The 22,596-nt window shown below is 41.6% G+C and overlaps 1 protein-coding gene across 3 annotated transcripts; it reads right to left on the bottom strand.

The window, feature by feature from the left end:
- Window positions 1-848: 848 nt before the first annotated feature.
- On the bottom strand, window positions 849-15,360 carry CLTA (clathrin light chain A). 3 transcript variants are annotated; one of them, XM_048292555.1, is made up of 7 exons: window positions 15,092-15,359; window positions 8,459-8,496; window positions 6,446-6,563; window positions 4,981-5,092; window positions 3,523-3,576; window positions 2,334-2,369; window positions 849-1,293 (listed from the first exon to the last, which is right to left on the bottom strand). In XM_048292555.1, exons 1-7 carry the CDS (start codon window positions 15,300-15,302, stop codon window positions 1,122-1,124), a joined length of 741 nt encoding a protein of 246 aa, XP_048148512.1. In that variant the 5' UTR covers window positions 15,303-15,359; the 3' UTR covers window positions 849-1,121. The 3 variants fall into 3 exon arrangements, with proteins under 3 accessions (XP_048148512.1, XP_048148513.1, XP_048148514.1); XM_048292556.1 differs by lacking the exon at window positions 2,334-2,369 and having other exon boundaries at window positions 15,092-15,360; XM_048292557.1 differs by lacking the exons at window positions 2,334-2,369; window positions 3,523-3,576.
- Between the last annotated feature and the right edge of the window lie 7,236 nt (window positions 15,361-22,596).

The raw sequence follows: 22,596 nt of genomic DNA, 5'->3' as shown, positions 1-22,596 counted from the left end.
ATGCTGTGTCTTTGATAAACATGGTGCAATAATGTAGAAGATTGAACAGATTAGTTTTAGAAGATAGACAGCTAAGGTAAGGTTTAACAGAGCAAGGCTAGAATACAGCTCCTGTGAATGCTGGGTGAGCCAAGGAAGCAGAGCAGACATTTTCTAGATCAGTTTGTTTCAGATTCAACCACCTTGGCAGACAGAGCTCCGACCTGCAGATGAGCAGCAGTAAGAGCAAGTCTGCCCTTCTCTTGCTCTCCAGCTCTCCAGTTCACCACCCTAGAGGGAGGAAGTGTCTGCAAAGGTCAGTGAGGACAAGGACACAGTTCAAAAACAGGTGAACAGCCTCTACACCACACATCTTTGCACATGAAGACAACATTGAATACCCAGCAGAACAGAGTAAGCAGTAGAATATCAAAGGTCTTAACTACTCAGTGCCCTCTACTTTTTGTTGAGCCTGAGATAGGGAGCCAGAGTGACAGCAGAAAACTACACAGTGACAGAAGAAAACTATACAGAACAACTGCTTACCTGTGTAAGGCAGTGTCCTCAGTCCCACTGGAAGCAAGATAAGCCCCTTAACAAGCCTGCTGTTTCAGTTTTCTTGAGCTTCTGTCTAGTGTGATAAATTGGATAGGGGAGCAGTTTTTAAACTAAAGCTCTCAAGAGCTTTAAGCAAGCTTAAACAAACAAGGAGGACAGCCTTGCAGAGACCAGAAGTACTGCTGGCTGGACAATCACCAGCAAGGTGAAATCACTAGCAATTAAGAGAAATGTTTACTCACACTTTGAATTCAAACACCTTCTGTCAAAAGGAAGGAGGAGACCTTCTTAATTCATCCAAAGTCAACACATTTTGCTGTTTAACAGATCTTTAATATCAGTAATGTGGGAAATGACACCTCAGTGCACAACAGCACAGAGACTACAGTTTTGGAGGTTCTCCCATTTCAGACATAGAAAGGAAACATCAGGAAGAACATGCAATCAAACAATGATCAGCTCTAGATACATCATGATGTGGTCCAAAAAAAACACATTGAAACAATTAATCAAATTACTGCAAACATAGCTTCTCTGAGTAAGGTTAAGATATTGCATCTGTAGTGTTTCCATTGAGCTTTGCTTCAGCGAACCAGCGGAGCCTGCTTGAGTGAGATGAGGACTGAACGCATGCGGGACACATCTTTTGCCTGCTTACTAGACTTGGGATTAAAGTCACAGAGCTGAGCCACACGTTCCCACTCAGTGCCCAGAAAAACTTCTTCCGCATCATTCACAAAGGCTTCTTCAGCTGCCCTAAAAGCAATGCAATGCACCTTGTGTTAATGCCCAGCATATAAGGCACTCCTTCCCTCTTACAGGATGCAGTTTCTTTCAGCATGTTTCATAAGAAATGTGACCTGACAGCTGCTTGTGGACATTATGGCCACTCAAGCTCCCACTGCCCCAATCCTGGAGATGAAAGTAGATTGCAGTAGTATGCTATGCACAAGCAGTGCTGAGGATTGCAGAGGATTGTGTAAAATGTTGGAATACAGGTGTTTGGTTTTAAGAATAGTTATTGAGTCTTTGTCTAAGGAGTCACCACACAAGCTTCCAGGAAGTAAAGTACTTCTATGTAGGCATTTTATTTATGGAGAAATGCCCAGGTCTTAACTAGTTAAGCCTCTGCCACTTGATGGCTTATACTGGACATTTGCCAACTGGAAATGTACAACTGCCTGCAAGCATGTCTTAAACAGATTCCATCTGAGGATTTAAATCAGCCCCAAGGCCTACAGGCCATCATAAATGATGATGATGATTCCCAATGCTGTAGTGAAGCAGCATGAATCATACGGAATTTAAGTCATGAATCCCCTGCCTGTGAGTGCAATAGACTACAGCATATCTTGGCAGAGGAGATGACTTGTTTGAGGTCATCTCACAGAATAAACATTTTGCCCCTGTTCTCACCCTAAGGAGACTCTATGGAGGCTTTGTACATTATGTACTGGATAGTGCCAGTTGCTTCCCAGCTGTATTGTTTTGGCTTTTCTATGCTGCCAATAGCATTGCTTCAATGCAGGGATAACACTCCAGCATCTAGTTTACATGAACTGTGGGGCACTGGTAGCTGCCTGAGTGCAGAAGCAATAAGCATCAGATCAAACCAAATCCATCTACTCCAACAAGCAGTACAGAGAAAGCAGTGAAAATGACTCTCCCATGAGGGTTCAGCACTGTTCACAGGGATGATCAGGTTACAGACACCACTGAAGACAAGGATCACTACAACATTGCTACTTTATGTGACATGACACTTTTAAGGGGCAGTGAAGATTTTTTTACTTAACTGTTCTAGGCTGTAGCAAGGATGATTTATGTTTGTGCTTAAAGGTGAAGAGAAGAAAAGAAACAAGGAGAGAAAGTTTAAGTCAGATATAGAAAATGAGAATGAGTTTAATGCAGATGATTAGCTGGCTGAACATGCACTAGTAGCTTAGCCTACATTCAAGAAACAGGCAGCCAGTTTTATTATGCAGCACTTACACTGCACATTTGCACTGGACATATGAAAATAAGGGTTTTATTGAAAAAATCTAACAAAACCAACTCCAGGAGACTTCAGAAAACACCACCTGTAAATCCATCATTTCACAAGTCTTGGTTTACATCCACCTACAGTTAGCTGGGATTTTCACACCAAACCTTCAATATTAATGCACTCAAAGCCACAACATGGCTCACCAGTACACCTTCTAAAGGTGTCACCTTAGAATCTGTGACATGTCCATCTTTCAATTCAAGTCTACAAATTAAGGGAAGAAATTAAAATACATGAACAAGCCAATGAACATTGCAATCCTTCTACCCCTCAGAAACTAGCATACTCACTGGGGCTTGAAAGTCATGGTTCTGTTTTCACTAACCTATTAGGCTGGCAAAGTATCTACACAGCTCCTAGATGTCTTCCCAGCAGCTTACACTGATTTCCCAATACCACCTTCTTGTACTTTCCATCTGTTCTCTAACAGCCTCCTATTTCTATATGCACACACACTTTCTACCCTGATTTATATCCTTTCTACCTTCCTTGGCTTGTGAACCTTTATGGGCAAGCATTGCTTGAATATTTTTCTGAAATGCAGGCAAAGCAGGTGGTCACTGCCTGTTACTGAGTTAAACACTGCTTCTCTGTGAAGGACTAAATACAGCACCCATGTGAAACTGCAGGCACTAACCCACACCCCCAGCAAAGCACCTTGCTAAGCAATGTTCACTGGCCTAGAAACAACCATAAACCCTTAGGTCTAAAGATATGAAAGTCATTAGCAAAATTCCAGTGGTATGTACACTACATCACTAAATCTGAAAGTGCTAGGCTTTGTGCCGTGCATACAAGAGAACTGCACTTAATACTGCAGACTGGAGTCAGTCCAAAAAGTAAATACTCAGAAGCCACCTTCAGACATTCAGCACTGTTTCTGATCTTGCTTATTAGCATGTCGACTAGCAAGCAGAATTAGTAGTTAAGCAACATACACATAACCAATCACGTCAGCGAAGGGTTGTTTGTAGAAAGCTTCATCTGCCACCCTAGGTAGCAAGTAGTCCAACAGGCAGGCAAGCAGGCAGGAGAAAAGAGATAAGGATGAGAAGTACGGAACACAGCTGGAGGCAGTTTTAACAAGTACGTTAACCTTGCATCACCTAGACTTACTGTAACAGGAAAGCAGTTACCACATGGAATGTATCAATTAAGCCATTGGTCAGAGGGGCAACACAGACATTCTGCTACATCCTAGAAGTTTGAACCAGCTAGTTGAGGACTACAGCCCCAATGTTAGCATTAGACTACTCCCAGAAGATAGAAACTACCATCGGGCAAGAGATCTCACCAGGGTGATGAGAATGCCAAACACTTCTGTGCAACACTTGATTAATGAGCCCTGCTCCAGACTCCATATCCTGCACTCAAACACTGGCCATAATAAAGCTATGAGGGTATCATGAGCTCTGGCCACCAACCTAGAGTAGTACTAATCCTGTTTCCCTTTCTTGGGCCAGCCAAAAGATAGTGAATGGAAGTGGCAAATTCATAATTCTGTAGGCAGTGTAGGCCTCCTTTCTTCCTTTAGAAAGAGATGTAGTCTACCTAGGACTTTCTTAATTAAGATAAACCTGATGGCCATTTTGATAAGAGAAGTGGTGTTTCAATTAAAAAAAAAAAAAACCCAAAACAACAAAATGAACAAAACAGCAGTTCATCTTGAAGCCTGTGAGTTCCCAAAATATAAAGCAGTCTTTATGATTACCTGGACAGAATGAAGTAGAGATTTAAGAGGCATTAAGTCAGTTCTATCACATTTACCTTCATGTAGCTTGAAGTCAAAATTCCACAGGGAACCTCTAAGAAAGTGTAAGAGCTTGCTAGTCCAGCAACCAAGACATCAGTTGCTGCTGCAGGACCCATAACTAGACAATTCAAACCACCACAGACACAGTCAGCATTTAGTTTTTTACTAGTAGAACGGAGTCATGTTATTTCTGAACTGCTTCCAAAAAGAGCAGCAGAAGATTTTAAGATATTTAATGACATAACCTGTGGCAAAGATTAACTAGAATGCCACTTCCATATGTTCTAAAGAAAGCACGTAAGAATGCTAGTCTCAGGGTAGGTAACTGCGGTCACTGAAGGCCTGTGCAGCTGGGATCATGCCAACAAGTGGGTAGAGTAAAAAATTTTCTGGCCATGTTCAAGCTTCATGTCCTAAGGAATCTTCAGTAATTCTTGATCATCATCTTAATGCTTCCTCTTGCTATTTTTGGACATTTAATTTAGATTATTTAAAAAAACTTTAAAAGGTACGTAGTAGGAACGCTTACTTTAATGATCTGAAGGACTATTGCCTTAGGACATACAAGAAGTATTCTAATCTACCTCCCCAATTATCTTCATACCCAGTACTATAACTCTTCTGATGGCTGGAGAAACTTTACCTGTTACTGGCCTTTGTTTTCTCAAGTTTCTCATCTTGCCTTGCATACCACTCTTCCAACTCTTTTATTGCTTTCTCTTTCCATTCTGCTTCCTGCTTTCGTGAGTTTGCATCTGAAGATTTAAGAATTGCTTTATCAGTCACACTTGTATCCAAATGCATCTTGCAAACAATTCAACTGATGGCTCAGGGTGCACTCTAGTGCAGACAGTTGCTTCACCAACTCAGATAAGGTTTAGGAGATTTTCTGATTTAGGCTATGAGAACTCTAAATACTACAAATGTTCAAAGGATTAGCTAAACAGAATCCCTGTGCTGCGTAACTGGGGCAGTCCACTTCAGTTTAGGACAGGCATTTTGCAGAGTAGTTCAGATTCAGTAAGTCTGTTGGTCTGCAAACTACTCAAACCAGAAACAGTCACCTTGCCATGCCAGTGCTGGAACAAAGCTTAAGTAAAGCCTCTATGCTTAGACAAAGCAAAGACACCTGGCACTCTGCGTACTTTTACACACAGCCTACAGTTCAGGACAACCTCATCTGCTGTAACTAGCTCAAAAGAGGAGCAAAAGAGTCAGCTCTATCCAGAATCACATTTTACAGAAGGTTTTCTCCTACCAGTTTCAAGCAAAGGCTTGAAAAAAGGGAAAAGGGAAGCACACCAGTTTGTAGTCTCTTAGACGCTGTCCATGGGTAGGTACCACTGCATTTGATAGCTGTATTTAGTTTAGTTAATAATCCATTACTTTCTTAATTTAGTTATTAGATTTGACAACAGATGGCCTCAGCAATTACAAAATGAGTAATCTTTATCCTTTGAAATAAAGTACTAATGCCTGCAGTATTTATTATCATCTTTTTAACTTACAAAAGCTGTTCATTTTCTGTCAGCTTATCTGTAAGTAAAGGTTCAGAGAGCCACTTGGTTGCTGACACCCACACCAGTATTAAGTCTGTTTACTAGAACACTCATCCAGGCTTGCTCCTCAAACTCAGGAAGCATGTAAGGACTCTGAAGAGGCAGTGCCACAGTTCAGAATTCTACTGCTTAGGAATCATAGAATGGCCTGAGTTGGAAGAAGCCTTAAAGATCACCTAGTTCCACCTCCTCTGCCATAGGCAGGGACACCTTCCACTAGACCAGACCGCTCAAAGCCCCATTCAGCCTGGCATGGAGCATCCACAAGTTCCCTGGGCAACCTGTGCAGTGCCTCACCACCCTCACCATAAAGAATCTTTTCCTAATGGCTAATCCAAATCTACCCTCTTTCTGTTTAAAGCCATTACCCCATATAAACTACACATCTTTGTAAAAATTCCCTTTCCAGTTCTCCTGTAGGTCCCCTTTAGTTACTGAAAGGCTGCTCTAAGGTCTCCCCAGAGCCTTCTCTTCTCCAGGTGGAACAACCCCAACTCTCTCAGCCTGAGAGACGCTGATACTAAGTTACTCAACAAATACCATGCTTACCAAGTTGCTCCAGGCGCTCCTTTTGCTCCTCTCTCCACTTACGAATACTTTCTGGTTCTGATTGCAGTCGATCTACTTGGGAAATGGCAGCATAGCAGTCTGTGGGACCATTACTCTCCTTAGAGAAAAGGAATAGTACAGTCATTTGTGCATAACAAGTATTTCAGATAACTGCCTGCCAGCTACATAAAATTAGGCTCCATTTGAACTGAGCCAGTAACACATTCATCTGATGTTATAACACACTTGCACCATTAACAAGAAAAACATCTTGCCACAAATTACAGCAGGATTGAAGGAAATTAACACTAGACTGCTTCCAGAAATCAGGAATCAAACAAAAATTCAAGACAACTGGAAAGACAAGTGCCACAAACACTAAGTGCCAGAGCACTAAGCCTGAAGAATGAAGAAGAAAATGCCTAGCACCTCACTACACAGCTGTAGGCCAGATATTCTCTGAATTCATCTCACCTTAAATATTTGCTGTGAAAGTAATCTTCTTTATGGTTTTGTGCACAGGAGTTTGAAACATTCTTTGCAACTTAATTGTCTACTTCAAGAGACATTTGCATACCACATTACAAAATTTGGATTGCTGTATGCAGCTTATAACACAAGAGGCATTTCAATATTTAATCATCAAAACAGTGAGAGTATTAGCATCCTTTTCACAATATAACATCTCAAAGACTTGAAATTAATAGGGCTAGCATTAACACACCAGATTTACAAAGCTAATTAATATTGTGCTATTTGCTACAGAAGATACTCCAAGTTTAACAACTTTTATTGCTACATCCTACCCCCAACAGAGTTAAGAAATACCAGTCCTGAGAGTATCAGATCGATTGCAGCTGACAACAGATTTGGCTGTGCCTTGCTCCTCTTTGGACCTCCTGTAGCCCTCAATGAAGGAATAATGCAAAGAGAAGAAGCTAGGCTGGTGCAACACCACCAGGCTTCACATTTCATCCAAAGCAAAATAAACTGGCCAGCTGCAGGGCCAACTAGTTACAGGTGGCTATAACAAAAGTTATGTATAGCCCATTCAGTCTCTTCTTTCTCGTTAAGAGGAAGCTCTATCAGCCAAAGCAACAGGTCTCTTAGAAATCCAAACACAAAATCAAGGCATCTAAAGGGAGCAATCTACCTTCTGTTGTACAAGAAGCACAAAAGGCCTGTAAAATACAAGTTGTCTCATCAATCTCACAGTACTGTTGAGGATATAAGAATGTCAGCAGCAGTGAAAGCTGTTTGTGTCTCCACAAAGCTCAGCATTCACTTAAAACTCTAAGGAGAAGTAAATGACTCATATGTTGCTTCCTTCCCAAGCATTCACTTAATCAGGGCTAACGAGCCAACTGTGACACCAGGCAATGACGATGCCTTGGACATGGTGTGAAATTCAGTTACAACACAGTGATTGCCTTAGCATGCCTTATTCCTCCCTGACATCAATAAAGAAGGTATCTTCCTCTTTTGTCATTTCCCTGGCTGTCTAACATGTTTTCATACTGCAACTGAGTTTTTTAGCCATCAGCTTAATTTCATGCAACTTCATGGCACTAAGAAATGTTTAAAGTTTTCAGTCCATTCCTTCTAAGACCATCTTGATAAGACAACCAGGATGCATGAATTATCTTTAAAGAGCAAGCAAATCTGAAAACTCTGCTTTAAACTAAGTAATCAGAGCACACTTTCAGCTTAACAGCCAGTGGCAAGTCAATGCAAAGTCATATCAAAGAGCCTGTCAGTCTGCTTTACAGTGCTTATGTACTGCTAAGCCACATTTCAAAATGAACTGCTGTTTTAAGTTGCCTCTAAGTTCAGAAGAGGGGCATAACTAAGAACATTGACAACTTCATGAGATGAGCTACCAGAATAGAAGCTCCTTCTCATATATGAGACAAAATTAATTTAAAGACAAGAAATAGGAAGTATTAGTCTATATTAAGTTAAAGTTCTTGGAGTAGAACAGCACATTCTAAGTACAGAATACTTCTATCTTACCTGATAGACATCCCCGTTAACCACTCCATCAACAGCATCTGTAAAGAGGTGACTTGTTTAGTCATTTGAGAAAGGATAGAACAGCCAGATTTACTGATTTCTGTAACTTGTATGGAAAGCTTTACTCGAGCATGTAATGTGGGAGTTGTGAAAGTGAGTGCTCCTTGATACCCTGCAGGGACACTTCTTCTCCCTGCACTTTTCTGGACAGGCATGAAAAACCAAGTGAGCCATCATTCTGCAGAACCAGAAATACAAGGTCATTTCTTCGTCATGAGATCCTGCTTCTAACAACATAAACAGCAGAGCTGATACTGCTGAGAAACTGCTACAGACTGCATTCTAAACCTACTCCCACTTTGTCCTCTCTCTCTTAGAAGCTGAATACTATACAACTGTTCTGAAGTTAAGAAGGATGACTGCCACTTTTTTAGTGTCTACCTGGAAGATTAACAATCCTGCAGCCAACACTTAGTAATTCTTATCCTAGTGTGGTTACCTCCTAATCAGCTATAAAGATATAGCTAACATTCCTAGCAAAGTCACCTTTCTGCTACCATCCGTGATGACATGCTTGATAGCTTCCTACTTCAGTTGCAGCATTATTATTTCTGAAGTGACAGTGGCAATAGAGCCACAGGAACAGGATCAGCTACAAATCTTTGCCACAGAACCCTAAAATTTCATCTTTTTAAAACACAGCCATAGGGAACACATGCCAGTTGTGAAGCAAACTTTTAAGTTTTTGAAACTATTTAAATCTCTGGACTATGCAAAATACACCAAGATTTTCAAGAACTGCAAAATCTCAGCAGGGCATCTCTCGGGAGCAGCACCACATAACATCTATCTGCATTATATAGCAAGTAGTCATGTTACTACCTTTCTCTCACCCTTAATGCCACCGCAGACAAATTGATCACACAGAAGTGTTTCCACCATGTTAATACACCACTCAGTGAAAGGAGTGACTGTACCAAACAGTAAGAAGAAAAATCAAGTTATTTTGCACCACCTTGTTAAAAAAAGATAGCTGATTAACCTAAAACTAAGCGAGTTATGCTGTTGTATCCTCTTATTTGTGGCTAGGTATGCACCAGTTTCATACTACTAGTGAATGGCACACAGGAAGTTCTTCATACTCCTTTATCAGGGAACTAGGCAAGTGTTTTAAGTCTTTATCTCTGAGCCCTGAAGAGCAATCATTAACTGTGTTAGGGAGAGGACTGTAAATTCATCAGTTCGTGAATAGCAGTTAAGTTGGAGGATACTAGTCCCCAAGAACATAGTTACTAACCTTAGTAGGACAAGACAAATTAAGAAAAAATAGTTTTTCAGTTATGAGAAACTGATATTTTATAACTAGACTCCTACAACTGAGAAATGGTTGCTACTTTGTCTGATTGCTACTCCTCCGCAAGGTATAGGAGGCCTTTACAAAGACTAAAGTCAGCTGGGTGAGAAGGCTCATAAATCTTGAGGATGCTTCCAAGAACAACGATAATATGGTTAAGTTTTCTTGTCACACCAAAAAACATTCATTATGGTCTTCACTACTCAGGCTGGTAGTCTGCTCAGGTAAATGGAAAAACATCATTGCTTAAGGCTGTGCCTGAGATGAAACACATTGGTTTGTCTAAGGGCCATTTTTGTTCTGCACAGAAACAGCCACTAACAGACACTGAACTAAGTGTTTCCAGAGGGCACCCAGGTCAGAAGCATTAGCAGCATTAGAACAAATTTCCCATCTGTTCTGAGCTCCCTAGAACTTGCAATTAAGCTGCAGTGTCAGCATGCTGACTGAGCATATCACAAGCAGAAGAGGAAATAGAACTGTACCAGCGTGCTGTAATATGCCAATACAAGTGTGCTAACTGGAACAAGACCAATAGTCAAGCATTCCTTCACTTCATCTCTCCAGTCTCCATGCTTGTATGAAGTCTACAAAAACTATGTGTTTGCCAGCCTTCATATCAGTAATCAATGCTAGTTGTGTATCAGATTTTTCTGTTCACAGAAACATACAATTTCATAACCAGCTTCCCACTGAAAAAGCCTAAATAATGGTACTGCCATCATAACATTTTCACCAGTCATGAACAATGAGATGCCTCTACTGGCTTCAGAGTCTGTCCAATTCTATCACAGTATCATATCTCCTGAAGTTGACATCCACATATTTAGAACTATCTCGGTTTGTAATGATCAATATTCCTTCTTGTTTGCTTTTGAACTTAAGAGAAACTCTTCTTTTTAAGGGCACTGTTGCAATGAACACGCCCAAACATCTACAGTTCTGCAACACATGCTGACAATATGGTAATAATGAACTTTCATACAGCAACACAGATACTTTTTAGAGTCTGGAAGAGTCTGGAGAGGATAAGTCATATCAGCTGCCTTGCATTCACAGGAGATACAACACCCAAGCTCGCCAGAAATAGAAAGCTAGCATCAGTGCCCTCCACATTTACTACAGCTTACAAAAGAAAAGGCTGGGTAGTTTGAAGATAAATACAAAAACCATTTTGTCACTTCAGTCCTAGAAGTCAATATATGGCCTCAGAGGTTTACCACAATGATGATCAACTACTCTGAAGGCTACTACTGGCATAATTACCACTCAGTACCTCTTGGCCTAAAAGGAAGTTCGCTTAGCCTTGTTCACCAGCGTCTGTAAAGTCTTATTCTCAATGCAAAAGAGGACTGTTACCAGAAAAGTCAGAGGCAGAGCTTTGCAGTACATTGAAACATTTTTCTTAAAACAGTTTTAAAATATAAGTATTTTTTATGAGTTACCTTCAGCATCTCTTTTACACAATAAGTACTCTATTTCTACGTACTGCTACTTTCGGTGAGCTAGCAGCTCAAGTTAAAGCAACAGAAGAACATAAAGTTTAATATATTCTGACATAAGGTTAAGTAACTTCACCACCCAAGGCCTAGTTTCCCATCCTTTTTCTTTTAGGCACAGTCATGCTTTCCTCTTACCTACCTCTCACCCATAAGATGACAAGAAAGAAGAATCTTTTACAAAGCTTTTGTTTACATAGTTGTGCAAGAACCTGGGGAAGAAGTAACTTTTCTAGCCATAACTCATTCTCATGCCCGTGTGCAAAATAAAGGCAAGCAACTCAGGAAGAGTGCTTCTTTCCTGTGTTTTAGTTCTAACCTGCTATCTTATCAAAACTCATTAGTTCCCTCATTTTCAATATAGTCAATAGGCTAGAACTAAAACACACCTGTAGTATTGCTGTCCTATAACAGCTTCTGTAATTTTCCAATTTAACACCTTCTGTAATTTCCACCTTCTGTAAATTTCCAACAGTATTCTCTTGAAAACAAACAAAAAAAAATAGATTTTTCTGTCCTGACTTCATAATAATGCAGCATCAATAATACAAGCTAAACAGATACCATCCCTTTATCATACCTTCCTCAGTGCTGTTTTATGGGGCTCTGAAGCCTCAGATGCAGATTGCATAGCAAAGCCCAGATCAATGGCTGTTCAAACAATTAAGAAAAAGTCACAGTCACAGACAAGTGACAAATCAACAGTCACAGACAAGAACTCTTTCTGTCTGTGCTGGTAACTACAAATTTCTAAACAATTTTCAAGCAAATTGATATTCAGTTCCTGAAAGGCTATTAAATGAAACACCTAGACAAACCACCAGACACAATTAATTTTCTTAATTGCTAGAGGCTCATGAACATCTTTGGAAGATAGAGAAACATAATTCAGTCAAGTTCATATAAAACTTACAGAGCTTGAAAATGGGAAGGTAATGTTTGAGATTAGTCAGCCTACATTAAACCTGTGTGTATTTGCTTGATTGTTAACATATATAACTGCTTGTCTTTGAATGAAATTCACCCTAAGAAGCTACTTGACAAACTGCCACAAGGATTTTGTATTGCCCTACAGTATCTGGAAGCCACACATTTACACTTGAATTCTCTCTCTCTCTCTCCTGCTCAGAGAACATAGTAAGTGAACTGATACAACCTCAAGACATACTATTGTCAGAACTGGACTCCAAATACATGGACATGGGTTCATCACTGAAAAAGAAATCTCGTAAGACTTCATGTTCCTAATTCCTAGGCAACAGCTTTGCATTACTTGATTTATACAGTACTCCCTGCTTTCTGAAGCAGGGATTATGCTTCCTCTTCCAAGGAAAGTAAGATCAGGTTTTTGCATGCCCAGGCAGCTTGAATGCCATAGCTATTTACATAATGAATGTCCTACTGGATCAGGCCAGTATTCCAGCCCTGACCATGGCAACATGAAGCAATGCTGTGTGAGACTCATGAGCTTGGCAACATTCTGCCATTCCCCCCATACCCACCCAGTATACACCATTACAACAATTAACAGAATTCCCAATATTGATATTAACAACACGTGAAGCTCACTTCTGTCCATGTATTTGTCTAATAATTTATCAAGAGACAGAAATTTAAAAACTGTTTGTTGATGAGACACTATGATTCTTAAAGTGTATTTCAAGAAGCTGATGATTGCTTGTCACTATATCTGAAGTCAAGATCTTCAAACTTCAGTTGAGAGCTGCCCAAGTTACTACTTTTGGGCCATTTTACAAAGAACTTATCCAATAGACCTGTAAATAAGGAGTTCAAAAAAGGTTGCGGTTAAAAAAAGTAAATCCACAAATCCCTGGTCACGATGCTTAAGGATTTACATAAGAACTTGCATTGATTCAAGAAGAAATTTGCATTCACCTATTCAATTAGAGAAGATTTTAAAAAGCTAATATGCCAAAGACTACAACTGTCTGATATTTAAGGTGCAGATCAGATGATAAATGTCTAACACAAATGGCAACAGAAATCATTAGATCATTTTTCACCATGCCTGAACCAGTACATTTTGCATGGCTGAAGTCTGTGCTTTGTAACATGGAGGGAGAGAGTACAGGCTCTGACAGTCAACAGATACCAATGTTCTTTTAAAAAACAGGACCACCAAAAGTCCACAAGCATCATCTCCCATGCCTATTTAACAGGTCAGAGCATAAATGCAATCCCAGGGCATAAAAGAAAGCAAGATGACATACAGTTCCTGCCTAGACTTGCCAGATCCTTAGATCATATGATCATATTTATTATTTTATGAACCTCCTTCTAAAATTCTCCAATAACACCTTTGCATTTCATGACGAGTCACATTACTTGAGAGAAAACTCTTGAAAGGCAGTTTAAGAACTACTTTTAAATGTCAAACCTATCTGGAAGCTCTTAACAAACTGACTTTTTGACAAACACTTTGCAACAGTCCTCACTGCACATATGTAGAGAGTGTACTCTTCTAGTTGTTCAAGTACCTTCTAAGAAAGGCAAATAATAGACTTTTTTTCAACTAAATTAGTTTTTCAACAGCTACTTTAATGTTCCAGAGTCTGTTTTGAACATAAAGCCTATGTAAGGCAAAATGTTTGTCTAAGACTTCTGAAAGTACGAAGGGAAGTGTCCATTGTGTCTGTTTCTGCACAATACATAGAATACAGAAGTCAAATTATGTATGATACCAAAACAGGATGGTGTTCTGATAACAACTGTCCTCAAGTTCTTGTGCTGGAGCAAGATAGTCCCCAGTAAACACCTTTTTTTTCAGGAGTATGTAATCCATATGTTTTGGACCTTATGAGTGAGCTGACGTTAAGAGCAATGCTACCACTAAATAAGCACTGGAAGGTCTCCATTACCCAATTTATCTAGATGAGCTTTATTCCCAGAGATACTACAAACCTGTCTCCTCATACCAGTATGAGATATGCCAGTAATTTCTGATACCAGGTTGCAAAATGAAGACTTAATTCTAAAGATGTTCCGACAATGAACTGGGGAGCAGTTATTCAATTCACTCTGAAGAGTGGCATTCTGCTGCAGTGACAAAGGGATGTCACATGAGAGCAAATAGGTTCCTGTGGCCCTGGTGACAAGTAGAAGCGAAGTCTTCCGAGAGTGCTGCAATATGAACTCCCTTCCACTCAGACTTCAGTTAAAACCTTTCATAATGGGAAGTGTTTACTTTGGGCAGCTTTAGCTACCATCAGACTAACTGAAAACACACTAACTATAGGTCCCAACACACACAGTTCCCACCCTCCTCCAAACGCGGGTTCTGCAGTGTCGGGTTTGCTACGTTCAGTACAAAGGTTACCAAGGAACAAAGGCTAAAAGTTTAGTAAAATTAAACATTAGCTTAACTGCTTTCATGGTTTAAGACTGAGATCACCCCCTTTGGAGACAGAAACTCAAGTGGTGGACTTATCCAGCTTTCAGAAGCCCTTCCTCCAGGCAGGCTCCTGGATTAGACGAGATCAGCACCGTCCGCATTAGGACATGGGCACTCCTTAGGCATCTTCAGGGGATACAAACTACAACCTAGGGAGCAGGGAGGTAGCTCACCTTACGGCACAGCGCACCCAGGACGGCTCCGACTCATGCCAGGGACCACCACTGGGCAGCGGAGCCCCGCTCGGGCAGAGCGCCGGGGCGAGGGTCCCGCCGGTCGCGCCCCTGCCCGGCTGCGGCGCCCCCGAGGGACAAGGGAAGCCGGGACTCCTCGCCCCCCAGCCCCACCCGGCCCCCAGCAGGGCGTACCCGCGACGAGGCCCTCGGGACCCTGCAGCGCCTCGGGCACCTCGCCGTTTTCCAGGATGCCGTAGCCCTCATCGTTCTCGATGCCCGCGATCTCGTTCTCCTGCTGCGCCAGGAAAGCGGCGGCGGGATCCTCCTCTCCGCCGTCGGGCGCCCCGTTCCCGGCGGGCGGCTGCTGTGGCTGCTGGGCACCGAAGAGCTCCATGTCGGCCATGGGAAAGGCGGGCGGGCAGCTGCGGCTCCGCACCGCGCCTACGCCGGGCAGCAGCGCGGAAGGGGCGGGGGCGCCCCTCCTGCGCCAATGAGCGAGGAGCACCGCGGTTCTGGCCAATCAACGAGCGACACTGGCGGAGCCTGCGGTATGCGAGCCAATCAGCGCCCAGAGGCAGGCGGGAGGGCGGGGTGAGGCAGGGCGTGGCCCCGGTGCCCGGAGGTGCGGGCGGCACCGACGGGATCCGATCCCTCGGGATCCGATCCCTCGGGATCCGATCCCTCGGGATCCGATCCCTCGGGATCCGATCCCTCGGGATCCGATCCCTCGGGATCCGATCCCTCGGGATCCGATCCCTCGGCCTGCGGCGGGAGTGGGGCTGTTTCTGCCAGCCTGCCAAAGCACAGGCGCTCCGCTGGGACAAGACACGGGTCCGTCGGCAACCTGGAGACAAATTCGAACCCGCAAAATATGTCAGTAAAAACATCGGTTCTGTCAAACATCTTTCTCTCGTGATTTTGAGTGTTTTCTGTCTGACACTGGGAAGCTTAAGTCAGAGAAACACGGGAAGTGTCAGGTTGGTAGGGACCGCAGTGGGTCATCTGGTCCAACCTCCCTGCTCAAGCAGGGTCATCCCAGAACACTTAGCACAGGATTGTGTCTGTGTGGTTCTTGAGTATCTCCCGTGACAGAGACACCTCTGTTCCAGTGCTCAGTCACCCACACAGTAAAGTTCTTCCTCATATTCAAGTGGAATTTACTGTGCATCAGTTTTTGCCAGTTGTCTCATGTCCTAGTGGTTGGCACCGCCAAGGAGAGCCTGGCTCCATCCTGTTGACACCCCAGTCTTTAGATATTTACACACATTAATGAGGTCAAACCGGTGTAAATTCAGGAAGCGTGTGTTCCATTGACCATGTATTGACAAAATGTTCGTTGGAAGGGCAATGATTTCTGATACAATTTTTTGACAGTTACTTTGATCGGTTCCTGTATCTGGCTTATCAGAGATACAATCATACAATTGTAGGATGTTAAGGGGTCAGAATGGACTGAAAGATCATCTAGTCCCACCCCCTCCTGCCTTGATACCTTCCACTAGACCAGATTGCTCCAGGCCTTATCCAACCTGGCCTTCAACACTGCCATGGCTGACATCCACAACCTCTCTGGGCAACCTGTTCCTGTGTCTCCCCACCATAAGAGTAAGGAATTTCTTCTTAATATGAAACCCAAATTTCCTCTCTTTCAGTTTGTACCCATTACTCCTTGCCCTGTCACTACAGTTCCTAACATTGACTCCCTCTCCAGTTTCCCTGTAGTACCCTTCACATGCTGGGAGGTTGCACAACCTTCTGTTCTCCAGGATGAACAGACCCAACTTCCTCAGTCTGTCTCTGTAGGGAAGGGGCTACATTCCTCTTACCAACATTGTGGCCTCCTCTGGACTTGCTCCAACAGTTCCATGTCTTTCTTATGCTGAGGGTATCAGAACTGTGTGCAGTAGTCCAGGTGGGGTCTCACATGAGCAGAGATGGGGACGATAATCTCCTTTGACCTGCTGGCCATGCATATAGTTCATTGGCACAGCAGAGAGGAGAGGGGAAAATATTGCTGTAAGAAAGAAGAAAATTATGCTGGCAGCCCTCAAGTTGGTGCAGTTGCTGCAAGAGGTACTTGTTTAATTCTTTTTACATGTTGCCTGTAAGTCTGTGTGTATGTTTCATGAAATATTAGAGGTAATGCCATCCAGGCTTATGTTATAGTCCCAAACAATAGTCAAACTTTTCAGAAGGAGGCCACATTCAGAGCAAAATTTAACTCTGAAGGACAGTTGTTTCCCATGTGAATTTAATGGTGTGAGATAAACCACATGCTGAGTTACACTGTTTTCCCCCCGTCCCTATCATTTGCTAGGAAAAAAAGCACAAGTAAAATCCTGTAGTATGGTAGAGAGCTCCCTTCACCTCATTTAGTCTAATAAAACATGTGCCTAGTTTCTCCTATGAAAACTCAGAATCTGGTATGGCAGGAGGCTAGACTTTCCTGAATTTTGTCTCCCATAGAAACACAGCAAGGTTATTTATTTTACATGATGTCCAGCTGCCATGGAAAAGCTAAAGAACTAAAAATAATAGCAGAAAGCGGGCCCCTAACTCACAACAGGAGACCATAAAAATGAAATGCCATCATGAAGCATATGCCGTGCTCTCACAGAAACTTGCTGACTTTGTTCCACAAGTTTTGCTAAAAACACATTCCCATGTTCATTTTCATCACTCTTCTTTCCCTGTATGTAAATAAAAGTAATATTTATTGCACTGCTTCCCTTTAACTATGAATAGTGAATTTTGGATGACAGTCTAGCTACTTCCTCTTTTGCTTTTCCACTGCCTCTTAGTCCTCTGGGGGATTTCTGATGACACAAACAGAAGTAGGACATTGTGACTTAAAAAGAAAAGCAAATCTGGTTACTTGCTTGTCTAAAAACTGCAGAATGGGGATTAAGGCATTTGAAATATAAGCAGAATTACAGTGTTTTAAATGGTCCAAGAAAATTATTTTCTGTGTTCCATCAGAATGAGTAACTGAATGTTATTTGCTTTAGATGCAAAGGAAAATACAGTGAGCCATTAGATATGTTTTGATGATGCATTCAAAAATTTGTATGTTACCTATAATTCAGATGCACCATGAAGTACTCTTGCACTGACAAAGCTATTATTACTTTCTTGTTTTCTTACCCTGTGAAAGAAGTCCAGATACCTCCTTTTCTAAAGGCAGGTGTTACTCCTTATAGAGTAGTACAAAACATAAGAGTAGAATACCCTTTGTTTTTCATCCGTTATGGTTTATTGATGTGTCACACTGGGGAGAAGAGTTTATTACAGAAATACTAGATTAATAAACCCTCACACAAATATGAAAAGGTAATCAGGCTACAAAGGAGCGTCACGATTTTTTCTGTTTCTCTCCATTCTTTGAAAGATGATGACATTTAATTCCAGTTTCTATATGTACTGAGATTTGGTTTAGCAGTAGTTTAAAAATATGTTTTCGAGCATTTATGAAAATATGGGTTTGCAATTCTCCAATTGCAACATTAAGAAAGTCATTGCAACAGGGTAGTGGGATTTCTCTGACTCTTTCACAATGTTTTTTATTTAAGAAATTAAATAATTAGTAGAACAGATGTTTCTAGAGAAAAAAAATTGAAATGCAAGTCCTTACAACATTCTGTCAGTATGCAAATAATAAAGGCATTGCACAGCTGTCATCTGGAGATGAATCACTTCTCAGGAAATCTCTCTTAACTAGAACCTCCCTGCCCAAGAGCCCGCAGTTAATGGCAAGTAGAAGGCGAGAGAACATAATGACTCAGTCCAGTTCCATTGAAATCAATTAAGAGGTTTCCTCAAACTCCTGATGGCTAGTGACTTTCAAGCTACAGACAGAAGTTAGAAAAACCTCCCAGCTTTTCTCTTACAAGAACCTAGTATTTATAACTAGACTCCTATATCAGAAAGATGGTCCCTACTTGGGGTCAGATTGCCTCTCCTTCATAAGGTACAAGAGCCAAAAAGAACTGGTTTGAGAGGCACATAACGCTACCAGTATCAATCTGCTCCACAGCAGCTACCCTGCACATCACTTCACATCAATCTGGAAGCTCCCTCAAAGCAGATTTGTAAAGGTCACTGCACATTCACTGACTTGGGCACTCAGAGCTACAATTAACAGTTCTACTAAATGGGTTTATGAAGACTAAAGCCCACAAAGAAAACATTCGTACACGTCACTGCCATTCAGCTCAAGCCCATCTGCACTACAGACTCATGCTGCAGCTGTTCACCTTGTTTTGATGGTGCTGGATTTAAAGCTGAGCCATGGTCTATAACTCCTATTGACACTAGCAGCTTAAATAAGCCATCTGCCTCTTCTACCTACCTAGGAAGACCAAAGAACAATTCACCTATTGAGACAATAAAACTGGAGACATGTTTATTGCTACAACCCCCAAGAGAAGTCAGTCTTTAAATATAGGTAGCTCTCATCCCCTGAAGAGAGGCAGTTTTTTCATGAGAGAGGCCTCTTGGGTACATCGAGTTACCAGCTAGGCAAGAGGGTTTGAAGTGGCCCACCCTTACTTCACATGCATATTGACAAACATGTTTTCTTCTACAAGACCTCCAGTACCACAGCAAGACACACTGCTTTCAGTTTGTCAAGCTGATTTGCTGCCATGAGAATTTAATTAGATGGGGTAATGAAGAGATGCTGCTGGTAGTGTTCACATTGTCAAACATAAACATCCCAAGATAAGAGGCGCAGCTGCTTTCCCAGGAACACCCAGTAGTAAGTAAAATAAGAAACATACCTACAACTAAAAAACAAGTGGTGCTCTGCTGCTTTTTTGTTGCTCCTACAGCTGTATCTCTAATCATCACAGCTGTGCATGGTATTCAAACAGAATCTGAGTAAGCAGAGCATAGACATTGTTCCCTACTGAAGGGAAGCACAGAACTGCACAAAGATGAAGAGAGTGGAGGGATAGACTGTCAGAGCAGAACAGTAGGAAGTAATATAACAAGAATAGTATAAAGAGGCAGGTGTGCAAATACAGGGCCAATATACTTGAAATTACATGAATTATAGAGTAAGCAATACCATAAAGGTAAAGTCTTGCTAACATTTTCAATGGATAGAGTGGGCCTCTCCTTAATACAAAAGATACTTCAGTCCTTTAATAATCTTTGTTGTCTTGCCCTGGACTCACTCCAGTATGTCCATGTCTTTCTTGTTCTGTGGACCCAAAACCAGATTCAGCATTCCGGATGTGTTGAATGCAGAGGAAGGATCATTTTCTTTCACATGCTGGCAGTGGTCTTCCTAGTGCAGCCCAGGATGCTCTTGGCCTTTTTCACTGTGAGGGCATATGCTGGTAGATAATAAGCTTCTTGCTCCCAAAGACCCCAAGGCCCTTTCTTGCCAAGGTATTCTCCAGCTGCTCAGCCCCCAGAATGTACTGATGGCTGGAATTATTCTTATCCCAGTGTAAGACTTCATGTTTCCCATTGTTGAGCTCTATGAGATTCCTCTCTGCCTGATTCTCCAGCCTGTCAAGGTCCCTCTGAGTAGCAGCACAACCCTCTGATGTAACAGTCACTCCTCCTGGTTTTGTATAATATGTGAACTTGCTGTACAGCTCTCTGTATAAGTATAATGCTACTGAACTGGCTTTCAGCTTGATTTTGTGCCACATTTCACAAGCTCTGGAGATGATTGTTCAGATAATTTTCAATTCACCTCACTATCCATTTATTTATCCCATACTTTGTCAGCTTGTCTTATTGGAACATTGTGAAAGACAGAATTAAAACCCTATTAGAACCAAGGTAAACGATGTCTCACTGCTCTCCATTCATGCAGCAGGCAAGGCAACTCACTGTGGAAGGTTATCAAGTTGGTTAAGCATGACTTCACCTTCATAAGTGCATGGTGGCTACTTCTGATAACTTTTTGTCCTTCCTGAGATTGGAAACAGTATCCAGGATTAGTTGCTCCATCATCTTCTCAGGGGCTCACCTGAAGCTGGTTGGCCTGTTATTCTGTTGATGTTCTTTCTTGACTTTCTGGAAGATAGGTGTGACACTTGCTCTCTTCCAGTCTTGAGGAACGTTCCCAATTGCCATGGCCTTTCAAAGATTATCAAGGCTGGACTCCCAAAGACATCGGTCATCTTTCTCTTTGGTGGAGTATGTAAGGTCTATTTGTTTATGTGCACCTTAAACTGGTCCTTCTCCACCCAGAGTAAGTTCTTTGCTCCAGAAAATTTCTCTGGTCCAGCCTATTCCTCTGTTGCAGAGCCTTGAGATTCTTGAAGGTTAGGATTATTTTATTGCTACAGACCTAATATGGTGCTCCAAATTTACTCACAATCCAAGCTGCAGAGTTTGACTTAGGTACATACAAATCCAGTATAGAGATAGGTGTCTCTCTGATAGTTGACTCAGTAGTATGTGGCTCCCCATGGATCATTACTTCCTCAGGAACACAAGAAAACTGGAATTAGATTTTTGATGCCTTACAATTTGTTTTCTTAAGAGCATCTGGTGTGCTAAAAGGAATCAGAGGAATGCACAGGGAAAAACTCTTATAGCACGTTGCTTTTCCATAAAGGTGATGACGTCAACATTTTTATGGTGTTATGAGAGGTGTATGAAATAACAAGGGAGAATGTGCTGGAAGGGTCCCTTTTAGTTCTTGGTACAAAATTCATTCATTATCAGGAATAAAAAGCACTACATAGGGACAGAAGAAAAAATTACCTGTTTGCAGGTATGTCTGGAACACATTTGCAAGCCAGGTCATTGATTCCCCTTTTCAGGTTAAAGGCTTATTACCAAGAAGAAAAAAAATGTTACCATGCAGAACTGAGGAAGCCTGCAGGAAGCCTCAAATTCATGCCTTATTAAATTTGCTTAATCTACTTTTGTCTGGCATGAATGCCAACAAGGAAGATGATTGGTGTCATTGTGAGGTCACTCAATCATCTTTGAAATGTCAGTTGGGAGAGTTCCTTAAGCCTGAATATGGGCAATTGCTATTCATATCTTCAAGAACAAGTTCACAAGAAAACATTTTGAATTCCTCACTAGTGAAAGATTAAACAGAATCTCTGATTCCACAAAGCAGTGACATGTATATTTGACTTCAGTTTCTTATTGTTGTAGAATGTCCTGCATGTCAAGTTCTTACATCTAAAGGAAGACTTGTCAGCCTGCCTGAACTGACGTGAGAGAAAAATTGATTTTCCACAGATGATAACTTCCTAGCATGTCTGATCAAACTGATTGCAACTGTGTAGGCAATAAGCATTTTTCTGTTCTATAACATCAACCCTTGACTTCTCTGACATAACTGAAGGGACTTATTTAATTTACAGCAGAAATGGTAAATTCCCTCAACACCATCAGAAGTATTCAGTGTAAAGTTTTTTTTCAGTAGTATATTTGAAAATGTATTGAGTAAATTAGTTTACATCAAGTTGTCTTGGACAATCTCTATTACATCTTTGTTCCACAGTTTGGATTCCTGAGGGTACTTCACAATACATGGTCTTAGTCCTTCAGTATCACTTCTAAATGTGGAACTTTCGCAACTCCTAAGGTAGTAAAATGAATTGAAACATTAGCAAATAATCTACCACTTCTTTCATCCAGAAAAGTCCTGTTGGCTTCCTTAGAAACAATAAAGCAGTGGCCTTTTCTGGATTTGATTTACAGACACAGAGACA

This window comes from Corvus hawaiiensis, chromosome Z, assembly GCF_020740725.1.
Source record: "Corvus hawaiiensis isolate bCorHaw1 chromosome Z, bCorHaw1.pri.cur, whole genome shotgun sequence".
Taxonomy (NCBI): domain Eukaryota; kingdom Metazoa; phylum Chordata; class Aves; order Passeriformes; family Corvidae; genus Corvus; species Corvus hawaiiensis.
The sequence above is the reverse complement of the archived record's forward strand: the minus strand, read 5'-3'. Positions and strand labels throughout refer to the sequence as shown.